The sequence below is a fragment of the Falco biarmicus genome, chromosome 14, assembly GCF_023638135.1.
Source record: "Falco biarmicus isolate bFalBia1 chromosome 14, bFalBia1.pri, whole genome shotgun sequence".
Taxonomy (NCBI): domain Eukaryota; kingdom Metazoa; phylum Chordata; class Aves; order Falconiformes; family Falconidae; genus Falco; species Falco biarmicus.
This window is the reverse complement of record NC_079301.1, coordinates 23,932,019-23,943,803: the sequence shown is the minus strand read 5'-3', so window position 1 is coordinate 23,943,803 and position 11,785 is coordinate 23,932,019. Positions and strand designations below refer to the sequence as shown.

At 52.4% G+C, this 11,785-nt stretch overlaps 2 protein-coding genes across 2 annotated transcripts; one reads left to right on the top strand and one right to left on the bottom strand.

Annotated features, from left to right (window-relative positions):
- The first annotated feature begins 191 nt into the window (after window positions 1–191).
- On the top strand, window positions 192–4,383 carry ERCC6L (ERCC excision repair 6 like, spindle assembly checkpoint helicase). The gene is made up of 2 exons (XM_056359343.1): window positions 192–313; window positions 520–4,383. The coding sequence occupies exons 1-2, from the start codon at window positions 255–257 to the stop codon at window positions 4,319–4,321; spliced, it is 3,861 nt and encodes a 1,286-aa protein (XP_056215318.1). The 5' UTR covers window positions 192–254; the 3' UTR covers window positions 4,322–4,383.
- Window positions 4,384–10,103: 5,720 nt separating this feature from the next.
- On the bottom strand, window positions 10,104–11,210 carry PIN4 (peptidylprolyl cis/trans isomerase, NIMA-interacting 4). The gene is made up of 4 exons (XM_056359350.1): window positions 11,077–11,210; window positions 10,936–11,003; window positions 10,709–10,828; window positions 10,104–10,281 (listed from the first exon to the last, which is right to left on the bottom strand). The coding sequence occupies exons 1-4, from the start codon at window positions 11,114–11,116 to the stop codon at window positions 10,123–10,125; spliced, it is 387 nt and encodes a 128-aa protein (XP_056215325.1). The 5' UTR covers window positions 11,117–11,210; the 3' UTR covers window positions 10,104–10,122.
- Between the last annotated feature and the right edge of the window lie 575 nt (window positions 11,211–11,785).

Below are 11,785 nucleotides of genomic sequence, written 5' to 3'. Positions count from 1 at the left end.
TCGCGCGGACGAGCGGGACTGCGAGCCCGGCTGAGCCCGACAGGCTGCGGGCAGGCTCCCCACGGGCTGCCGCGGTCCCCCGTGTGCCCCCCCCGGCTCCCACGGGACGCGGCGCGGCCCGCCCCGCGCTGTCAGCTCGCTCCCACGCCCCGCCCACCCGCGGAGCTGATTGGCTGCGGGCTCCGCTCATTTGCGTGTAGCACGGGGCAGCGCGGGGCAGGACGGGAAGCGCTGGCGTTTGAAGCGAGGGCGCCATGGCGGCCCCTGGGCTGGTGGCCGGGCTGGAGCTGGAGGAGGCGCAGCGGTACCGGAGGTGAGGGGCGAGCCCAGGCCCCCGGGCTGGCGGGGCGGTGAGGCCCGCGGGGCTCCCGGGCTGGCGGGGCGGCGGGGCGCCCGGGCTGGCGGGGCGGCGGGGCTGGCGGGGCGGCGGGGCTCCCGGGCTGGCGGGGCGGCGGGGCTCCCGGGCTGGCCCGGTGTAGGTGGTTCTGACACGGGCGGTGGCCCCGGTGGTTCTCACAGGCTGGTGAGCGGTGCAAAGGCAGCAGCGGGCAATGGGGAGCTGGAGGAGGCGCTGAGGCTGTTCCGGATGGCGGCTGCTATCTGCCCCAGCGAGAAGCTGCGGGGCCGCATGCAGCGCGTGGAGGAGGCGCTGGCTGCAGAGCAGGAGGAGGATGATGTTGAGAAGGACGGTTTCGTGGATGTGTGCAGTAGTGGCCTGCTGATCTACGAGGGGATGCACAGGAAGCTCTTCCAGCACCAGCGGGAAGGTGTTGCCTTCCTGTACCGCCTGCACCGGGATGGTAGGCCTGGTGGTATTCTGGCAGATGACATGGGCCTGGGTAAGACTATCCAGGTCATCGCTTTCCTCTCGGGCATGTTTGATGCCCAGCTCATCCGGCACGTCCTGCTTATCATGCCTACCACCCTAGTCAGCAGCTGGCTAGCGGAGTTTTCTCGCTGGACCCCCAGCCTGCGTGTCAAGGAGTTCCACGGCACTAGCAAGATGGAGCGTACCAGGAACCTGGAGAGGGTCCAGAGGAAGGACGGCGTTGTCATCACGAGCTACCAGATGCTCATTAACAACTGGAAGCAGCTTGCTAGCAGCCACGAGCAGGACTTTATTTGGGACTATGTCATTCTTGACGAAGCGCATAAAATCAAGTGCCCATCTAACAAAACGACCAAGTGTGTATATATGATTCCTGCAAAGCATCGCCTTCTCCTCACGGGCACCCCAGTGCAGAACAACCTGCAGGAAATGTGGTCCTTGTTTGATTTCGCATGCCAAGGCTCTCTCTTGGGAACAGCCAAAACTTTTAAAATAGAATATGAGAATCCTATTACTAGGGCAAGGGAGAAGGATGCAACTCTAGGTGAGAAAGCACTGGGGCTAAAGATATCTGAGAATCTAATGACAATTATAAAGCCGTACTTCCTCAGAAGAACCAAAGAAGATATCAAAAACAATTGTGCTGACAAACCAGATGCTCCTCTTCCCGAGGATCCAAGTGAGAATAGCGTTCCTGTCATGCCATCTCTCACTAGGAAAAATGACTTTGTTGTGTGGGTGTACTTGGCACCAGTGCAGGAAGACATTTACAGGAACTTTCTCTCTCTGGATCATGTGAAAAGAGTGCTGATGACAACCCGATCACCTCTGGCTGAGCTGACTGTCTTGAAGAAGCTGTGTGACCACCCCAGGCTCCTGTCTGCAAATGCATGTATCCAGCTGGGCTTGGAAGAACAGGACTACTCTGAGCAGGATCACAGCAGTGAAGCAGGTGTGTTTTCAGGTGCTAATAAAATAGATCATCTCTCTGATGAGACTCTGATTCAGGAGTCTGGGAAAATGCTGTTCCTTGTAGGACTTCTGGAAAGACTGCGAGAAGAGGGACACAGAACCCTGGTATTCTCGCAGTCAAGGAAGATGCTGGATATCATAGAGCGTGTCTTGTCTTGCAGACAATTCAAGATCATGCGTATTGACGGAACGGTAACCCACCTAACAGAGCGGGAGAAGCGCATTAATGCTTTTCAGAGTAACAAGGACTACTCCATCTTCCTGCTCACTACACAAGTTGGTGGCGTTGGTATAACCTTAACAGCAGCCAGCCGAGTGGTGATCTTTGATCCCAGCTGGAATCCAGCTACAGATTCTCAGGCTGTAGACAGAGCTTATAGGATTGGGCAAAAAGAGAACGTAGTAATTTATAGACTGATTACCTGTGGTACAGTGGAAGAGAAGATATACAGGCGACAAGTATTTAAGGATTCATTAATAAGACAGACTACTGGTGACAAAAAGAACCTGTTTAGATATTTCTCCAAACAGGAACTAAGGGAGCTTTTCACATTAGAAGATACTCGAACATCTGCAACTCAGATCCAGCTGCAGTCTTTGCATGCCACCCAAAGAAACACTGACTTGGAGCTAGATGAACATATTGCTTATTTGCATTCTCTGGAAATGTTTGGCATTTCTGATCATGACTTGATCTGCACGAGGGAAATGGCTCACGAGGATCAGGTTGACAGTGAAGAAGCCCATCGGTACATTCAGCGGAGGGTCCAGAAAGCCCATGAACTAGTTCAGTTAGAGTCTCAGCTTAGAGACCAGAGGATGGAGGAGATCAGAAATGCTTGTGAAGAGATGTGGCCAAGACAACCAGAATTGGTTTCAAAACCAAAGAAGTTGTCTCCAGGGTTGAACAACATAAATAACTTTGTTTCACCTCAAGCTGATGAACATGAAAATGACAAAGAGGACCAGGTTCTTAAAGTTGGCTCCAAAATGAAAAGTCTGATTATTGATGACCTGGATGAAAAGCAGCTGGCACAAGATGTGTCCAGTATGGACACAGAGCTGCTTAATACCAGGAAGACAGTGAAACAACGCAATATACAAGAATCTGAGCAAAATCTTGATTTAAGCATTTTACCATCATCACCTGGACTTCATCCACTTGATAAAGAGAGTCAGAGTCTTGATCAGAAACAGTGTTCACGTGTTGTAAACTCAGGTAGCTTAACTGAGGCAGGGAATGGCCTGTCAAGGCATTTTCAGCATTGCATTAATGAGTCTGGTATGGCTGATGATCCCACAAGGTTAAGAGATACAGAGATGGCAGATCAAGTACTTGACCCACCTGCTGCCTTGAGGACAGACAAGAATTATGCTCCTGAGCTAGCTTTGGCTGCCACAGTGCCAAGTTTATCAAACGTTACACCAGAAATCCATGCTGGGCTCCAGAAGTCTTGTGTGTTGGAAGGCAGCTTGGAGGGTATGTCTATGCCTTCTTTCCAGGATCAAGTTGACTTCAATCTGGTTTTGGAAGAGTCTGAAGATGGATGGCGATGTGCCTCAAACAGGGGAAGCTCACTGGAACACCCAGAAAAGGAGGGCTTCCAAGTAAAAGCAGAAAGTTTTTTTAAATCTCCAACAAAAACTTGGCTAAGTGAGAACAGTAACTGTGGAAAACCCTGTCACACAGCTGAAGAAGAGCCAAATAATTCCCTGCAAGGGCGTGAAGCATCAGATGAAAGCAGTGGTGTCTTTCATTTTGTTAGAAAGAAATGCTTAAAAAGAGTTGTTTCAGACAGTGAGGATGAAGACCGTTCCATTATGACCCTGGAGGAAAACCAGTCTGAAAAAAGGCCCTCTCCCTTGAGCAGCCCACTGCATCCATTTCTGGAAGGAATTAGCGCATCCACTCCTAAATCTGTCAGAAGTATAACAAAAGCTATCTTTTCTCCCCAACCAACTAACAGTGGTAACGGGTCTACTGCTTCCAGGCAATCTTTAATCAACAAGGTGATAGATGAGGTTGAGGATATTGAAGAAATCATGGGAACCACTGATGAAGACCATGATGATGGTGACACGAAGAAGGAACAAGATGACCTTGTGGAGGAAGAAGCTGAAGAGTGTAGTGGGGAATCTGCTGAGCCTGAAGAAGAACCCGCTGGAGAAACGCTTGATACAGCTGAAGAATCCTTCCATCTAGACAGCATGCTGTCTGAGCAGCCCGAAGCAGATGAGACTGAGTCGCCTCGGGAGGAATCCACTGGTGATGCTGAGCTTCAATCAGGTGAGCAGCTAGACTGCTTCACCCAGGAAAACATTGCTGAAAAAGAGACTGGTCAGAACTCCTCTCCTGCCATAGATTACAATACCTTGGTAGACAGCGGGAAGAAACTTAAGAATGATGGAAAACTACAGGAGGCATTGAACTGTTTCCTGCAAGCTCTTGACATAAGAAGTGGAGATCCTGAAGTTATGCTTATGACATTGAACTTATATAGACAGCTAGCTCAGAAATGAAATGTGTACGTTACTTTGTAAAAGTCTTACTTTTTTCTTATTAAAAGCTTGTCTGAACTACATCACTGTGTTTCTGAACTAGCTTAAGACTGATGGCTGCAATATACACATCTTTCACGGCAACGGAACAAATATAGCATCTCTTCTTGTGTAAGAAAACTCTCTAATAATCTAGTTGTTGGGTATTGGGTGTTGGGGAAGGGACTTCATTGTGGACTCACTTCACAAAGATGGAAACAGTTCATGCTCCTGTCTGTTTATGTAATAGTAATCTTTATATCTAAACTCCTCTCCAAGCTTGCAGCCCTGGCTTCATCTTCCTGCCCTTTAGATTCTGTCACTGCCCCTCTCCTGAGAGGATGCCAAGGCTGCTGTTCCATGGCAGCTGCATTGTTTCTCCCTCAAGCTGCTGTAGTTTCCCTGCTCCTTGTCTTGAAATAAGCTGACTTTTTCTGCCTGAATGTCACCCCACCATTTGGATGAGCTGGATGGTGGTGCAAAGGAGAGAAAAGAGCTACTGCAACCTGGTTTTGAGATTGTATTTGCTGTGGAGGGGAAAGAAAAAAATAATTCCAAACCAACAAACACCCCACCCCCCCAAGTTGGTTGCTGCTATGAATCCTCTAAGCAAGGGGGGGCCAGCACACCATCTGCTTGGTGCCAGGTCTAACACCAAATGCAGTGCTGCAGAAACCCTTCTGCTCAAATCCCTGGCAGGCTGTGGTTGGTGCAGAAGAACTGGAATAAGCAATTAGACCTTGACTGTTGCAAGGTGCTGAACACCTCAAAATTTTTGGTATTGCTGGAGGAGTTGAGGACTTCAAAGGAGTCTCTAGTCTAACCTTATTTTGTCCTTTCGCCCTCCCCCATCTTTATTTCCCTCTGAGTAGTACAGTCAAAGCCTGTCTTGCACGAAGGCAGCAGGATCGGGGAATGCTGGTTTTAAATTTTTGAGCTGCTTTTCCACTGCTAAGGAAGTCTGTTAACCTGCTTTCCACATACAGTTTAGCTGTAGCAGACTGAATGATGAAGCTATGAAATGGGTTTGTAATTCAGACCCATGCAAACTTAAAATCAGAAGAACATTGTTCTGGCTTTTAGCAATGTTCTGCTTACCTGATTTGCCCCTCTGCCACCACACCGAGATAAACTTGGCATGAGTATGCTCAATCACTATGACTGTTTTCTGTACAGTCTTTTCTTGTGTCTGTACAGTCTTCTTCAGCAGTGAATTTTGATGCTCCCTCATGCTATGTGCATGTTTAGTGCCTAGCAAGTTTGCCTTTTGTATTACAGCATGATAGCAAGGGGTATTTTCACACTTTGCTGTGTTTTGCAGTTTTTGGAGAGGAAAGTGATCTACTGAATTTGAATCCTTTGTACTAGGAGATTTGACAAACACAAACAATGATCCTGCTGGTACAGGACATGTGCCAATGTGCTTCTGCTAAGAGGTAGAACAAAGCTCTGGTAGCCTGGAAACAAGGAGTTTATTAATAGAGCATTCCTTAAATGAGGCTGCATCTGTTCTCGTACTGTAGAAAGGCTTGCCTGCCTTTCATAACAAAATATTAATGAATTAGAGCTTGGCAATCATTCATTGGCCTCTCTGGGCCTTCCATTCTCTTAATAAAACAAACACCCCAAAAAGGGAAGGAGAAAAAAGCCCTGCCCTGGTTTTGGTCTCGCCTCTTTCTTATGTATGATCTTGGGAAAGGCCTTTTGTTCTCTTGATGTTTTCTCCCCATCTCTGAGCCCTCGTGACACTGCACAATGCTCACCTGCAAACAAAGCCAGTGTGTCTGTTGCTAGAGATGTGTCTACTTTGAGTGCTGCCTTTCAGCAGGAAGGGGAGCGCTGCACTGGGATGTGTATTGCTAAAGAGCTGGGAGACCTGCTGGGCTGTCTCACTTTCATCAATCATGCTGTCCTTCAGGTGGTTTTACCAGAAGGACTAGGTGCAGCCTGGTAGGCTTGAGACACATATGGCACACCTAGCAGTAGGAGAATGCAGGAAGCAACAAGCAATACAGTTAGTGGCTTTTCTGTCATTCAAGCCAGAGTTACACAATTTCTTCCCCCAGCTTTGAGTGGGTAAGATGTGGGTTTAAGTAGGGCTAACTTTTGTGTTCAGGAGAGCTCCTTTGCCACCAGTGCTCAGCTGGGGCACCTCCAACCCCGGCCTGGCCCATGCCTCTGCCAGGTAGTGGCAAGAGCAAGCTGCCTGCCTGGGATGGCTACCGCTAGCTCTAGCTGTAGTGTTACCCACCCTCTACCAAGGGACTGTCCTCCCAGTCCAAGTCTGAGCTCTGGAATGGCAACTGTGGCACAGGAACTGTCTGCATTCTCGCTAGCAAGGATGGGGATAAAAGTCAAGGCCCTGGGGAGCCCCCCTTTCCCCTTTCTGGATCATTTACATTTGCAGATGAAAGCCTGAGCACCTTATTCAGCTGGACAACATCTCCACAATGGGAAAAGCAAGAGGCTGGACTGCTAGGCAAAACAGATTTCAGCAACTGTTAAAAACTCTTATTTCACCTTTTCCAGGGAATGCTTTACTTCTCTTAGGCAGAGCCCTGTTCTCTGCCAGCTGTAATCTGTGCATCCTGCCGCAGTGGCAGGGATGGCTGGCTGCCTCCAAGCACGCTGCTGGTTATGACCAACTTGCTTGCTGCAAGGTCAAGGTGTCTTGTTGCTAGGTAGGGCCTGGCGGCCAGAAGATCTCGCGCTGTACGGAAACATAGGGCCCCCCTCCAGGTAGCCAACAGCTTTTAGTTTATGATGTAAGGAGACGGAAGTGACATTGTAAACTAGGCTATATAGTGTCGCGTCGTTCAGCAATAAACACCATTTGCCATCCACCACATTGGTGTCTGCGAGCTGATGGACCGCATGGCCAGGGGTCGGCCGCCGTGCCGTTCCTGAGCCAGGTCACCGCATGCCTGTGAAGGCAACAAGTGGTGCCGAAACCCGGGACCATTCACCTGGAGTTGGGTGAACGGCGGCCGAAGAGGACGGAAGCTCTTGCGAAGGTCGTATTACAGCTGCATAAGCAGTGGGGTATTGACTGTAAACCCAAAGATTTTACTCTCGCAGTTGCGAGACTTTTGGAGCTTGGGGTCATCGACCAGCCGGCGGATATACTCCACCCAGATGTGTGGGACAAATGTTCCCGCGCTTTATGCGATGAAACGATGTCTACTGGTAGTGGGAAAAATCTGAAAGCGTGGGGGAAAGTCGTCCAGGCTCTCAAAAAAGCTAGACACGAGCAGGAGGCCTGGAAGGCTGCCAGGGATTGTCTGTTAACCACCCCGCACGTGGGAATTGGGGCGGCTACACAAACCTCACGCCCCCCCGGCTGAGGAGGGTTCCGTCGACCCTCAAAGCCGACAGAAAGGTGACGCGCCCACTCAGCATCCGAAAGACTCTAACATCTTCAGCTCGCCCGCAGAATCCTCGGCGAACTCCTTTTGGGGCAAACTGTCTGCAGAGGCCAGGGGTGCTGAGGCGAAAGCCGAGGCTGAAAATTCACGGATCGAACCACCACCCTATGTGCCCCAAGATGGCGCCAAGCAGCCAGAAGAAGGGCGGGGCGAGACCGCCCCCGGCGGGAGCAGGGGGGGAGCGCTAGAGCTAACAGGCGCACACAGAGGGGAGGGGGAGGGGACTGGGAAGGAAAAGAGTGATTGGCATGACCAAAAAAGGGAAAAGATCACAAGCCAGGGGCAGAAAGCTGATCAGAATGACCCTCCCCCAAATCATCCTTATAAGGCAGGCGCCTCCCCAAGCGGGAGGCGGGGCGGGCAAAAAAGGAAAGACCCGCCCGATTACACAAGAAAAGGGAGGGGCCGAAGCCCGACCACACACCACCAGCACCCGGAAGTGAGCAGTCAGTCGGACGCTGACTCCGACTCAGACTCTGCATGGGAGAATTGGCTTGCAAATACAAAGACCAAAATATCATCACTCACGGAAAAAGAAAGACATAAGGGGACTGATTGGAAAAATCAGTGCTAGCATGCGGTCTGTTCCCAACAGAACACCTCAACATAGTAACTGATTCAATGTTTGTGGCCAAGCTTTGCTTAGCCATGTCAGTGCCCGGCGTGTCAACATCCACAATAGCTCTGATGCTAGAAGAAGCACTTTTTTCCCCGAAAGGGCACTATATCGGTTATCCACGTCAACAGCCATAACCCAATCAAAGGGTTCTTCCAAATCGGCACCGACAAAGCAGATGCCGCTGCAAAAGGGCTGTGGACACTGAAAGATGCCCGCCAATTACATGAGTCCCTCCACATTGGAGCTAAAGCATTAGCAAAGAGATGTGGGATCTCGGGCACTGACGCGAAACATACAGTAGCTACATGTCCCCACTGTCAAAAAGCACCATTGTGGTCTAGCGGAGTTAACCCCAGAGGTCTTAAAGCCTCCGAGGTGTGGCAGACAGATTTTACGCTCTGCTAATTGCTAAAACCTCGAGCATGGCTAGCAGTAACTGTAGACACATATAGCGGGGTGATCGTAGCGACACAACACCTTAAAACCGATGCTAAGGCAACCATCCAACATTGGCTAACAGCCATGGTGTGGCTTGGCATCCCTAATCAGATCAAAATGGACAACGGTCCAAATTTTGTGTCTAAATCAGTCCAGGCATTTGCCCTGAAATGGGGTATTATTCTGATACATGGCATCCCATATAATAGTACAGAACAAGCCATAGTCGAACGGGCAAATCAAACTCTGAAATCCAAATTGGAGGTATTAGCAAAAACAGAAGGTTTTACCAACGTCATTCCCTCAGGGGACCAGGCACACTTATTAGCAACAGCCCTATTAGCTTTAAACCAGTTCCCCAGGGGAGACGAGGTGAATAGCCCTACCCAGAAGCACTGGGCCACTCGAGCGCTAGAAGAAGGTCCGTATGTTATGATCAGAAATGAGCTAGGAGAGTGGGAACAAGGGTGGAAATTAGTGCTGACAGGGTGAGGGTATGCTGTGGTCAGAAAAGATAACAGAATCAAATGGTGTCCACTTAAGTCTATCAAGCCAGACCTTCAGAATAAAACTAATGAAAACTGTGAGTTTTTATCTGCAGGACCGGATCATCGGACACCCCCATAACCCGTATACCCTGGTGACAAGAGAAGACGACGAGTCGGCAAGCGGCCTGTCCGCATCTGAGGGCTCTGCACCGGCAGAGTCCAGACAACGGCGATACAGCCCCCGCAGGGGGGTCCAGAGCCGGCTAGAAAGGGTCAACATCATGTTTGTGGAACACCAGCAACTGCTTTAAAAATGTACTTGATCAGTATTTCCTCTGATTCTCCCTGTCTCTCCCCAAATATCCCAAGCTACATTCCATTACCCCCAGTCGTTTCTCAAGTGCCAATTGCTCAGTATGCCTTATCTTTGTACTCTTTTTTAGAAAATATTTTTACGATTTTAGCCTGTTTAGTTAAGCATAAGGGGGGGGGGGGGAATGTTGCTAGGTAGGGCCTGGCGGCCGGAAGATCTTGCGCTGTACGGAAGCATAGGGCCCCCCTCCAGGTAGCCAACAGCTTTTAGTTTATGATGTAAGCAGACGGAAGTGACATTGTAAACTAGGCTATATAGTGTCGCGTCGTTCAGCAATAAACGCCATTTGCCATCCTCCATATTGGTGTCTGCGAGCGGATGGACCGCGCGGCCAGGGGTCGGCCGCCGTGCCGTTCCTGAGCCAGGTCACCGCGTGCCTGTGAAGGCAACAGTGTCTGGGAAAATCTCGGGATTCAAGCAGTCAAATGGTCATTCACATTTTATTTTCTGCCTTCCACCATGATAATGTGGTACCCAAACTTTGTTTTGACAGGAGGGTCTGTATACACTGGCTTGTCCATGCTGCTCACAGGCAAGGCAAATGCTGCTTCCTGGAAAGGTCCCACCATGGAGCCTCTGGTCATCCAGCCCAAGTCTCCCTGGAAGAAGGGACCATCTGGGTTAAGCTTTGCGAATCTCACTGGAACAGCAGCCTTGTTAACAGGGAGGGCAGGTGATATGGCCGTGGGGACTGGTAACCTGTCCCAGCAGCGCATCTCGGTGGTATGAGGAAGGACAACACAGAGAGGAGCTTCTCACACGGGGCTGCCTCCCAGCAAGCACTGTCTGGCCGAAACCAGGGTGGGCTCGGGCTTGGGCTCTGCCCTCCCTGCGTGCTGGCCTGCTGCTGTACAGGCAAAGCAGTATTTATGGTTGAGCTACTGGCCCCGGCTTGTGCCTTTGCCTAGCAGCTAAGGTTTCCCGACCAGTGTTTGTTTGCCCACCCCACCGGCGGGTCGTGCTCGAAGGCCGCAGCTCCCCCAAGGCCGCGCTCCCCCCCGGGCGCGCGGTGGGCGCAGCACGTACCCCTTGCCTGGCCTTGTCCTCGCTGTACTGCGCGGCGACTTCGCTGAAGCGCAGGCCGGCCTTCAGCTTCTCCATGGCCTCCATGGCTTTGCTGTGCTTCTCACAAAGGATGTGCCGAACCTGGCAGCGGGGAGCAAAGCGCGGCGTGGCGGGCCGGGCCGGCCACGGAAGCAGCGGGGAGACCCCCCAACCCTCCCCGAGGGGCCCGGCCCGGCCCCCAGACTCACCTTCACGGCGCTGCCGCCTCCCTTCGGGCCCTGGGCCTTGCCCTCGCCGCTGCTGCTGCTGTCGCCGCCTGCGAACGCAACGTCCTGAGACCCGCCCGGGCCTCGCTGCCCCCGGCCCCCGCTGCCCCCGGCCCCGCTCACCCTTGCCCGCCTTGCCGCTGCCTTTCCCTTTGGGAGCCATCTTGCCGCCGTCAGGCCACGCCGAGGTCCCCGGGCTGTCCCCGGCGCGCCGGGCTGGGGCTGCCCCGCTCCTGCCGCCGCGGGGCCCGCCCGCCTGCGCCTGAAGCCGCCGCGACGGAGCACAGCCGGCACCCGCTGGCACCCACCCAGGGCTGTCCCTGGCACCCACCCCGCCTGCTCCTAGGACCCCAAATTAGTCCCCAGCACCCACCCAGGACCCTGGTCTGACCCAGCATCCACCCTGGCCTGTCCCCAGCACCCGGGGGTGACCCCAGCACTCACCCTGGGCTGTCCCCAGCACCCATCCCACCTGCTCCCAGGACCCCAAGCCCATCCCCAGCACTCCCATGCCAACCTCAGCACCCACCCTGGGCTGTCCCTGGCACCCAGGGCTGTGCCTGGCACTCACCCTGCCTGCTCCTAGGACCCCAGATTGGTCTCCAGCACCCACCCAGCACCCCAGCTCAGCCCAGCATCCACCCTAGGTTGTCCCTGGCACCCACCCTGCCTGCTCCTAGGATCCTAGATTAGTCCCCAGCACCCACCCAGTACCCTAGGCTGACCCCAGCACCCACCCTATGCTGTCTCCAGCACCCTGCTGTGTCCCTGATCTCACCCAGAGCCATTTGGGACACGCTGGTGGAAGGGGCTGCGTGGGCTCTGTGCTTGC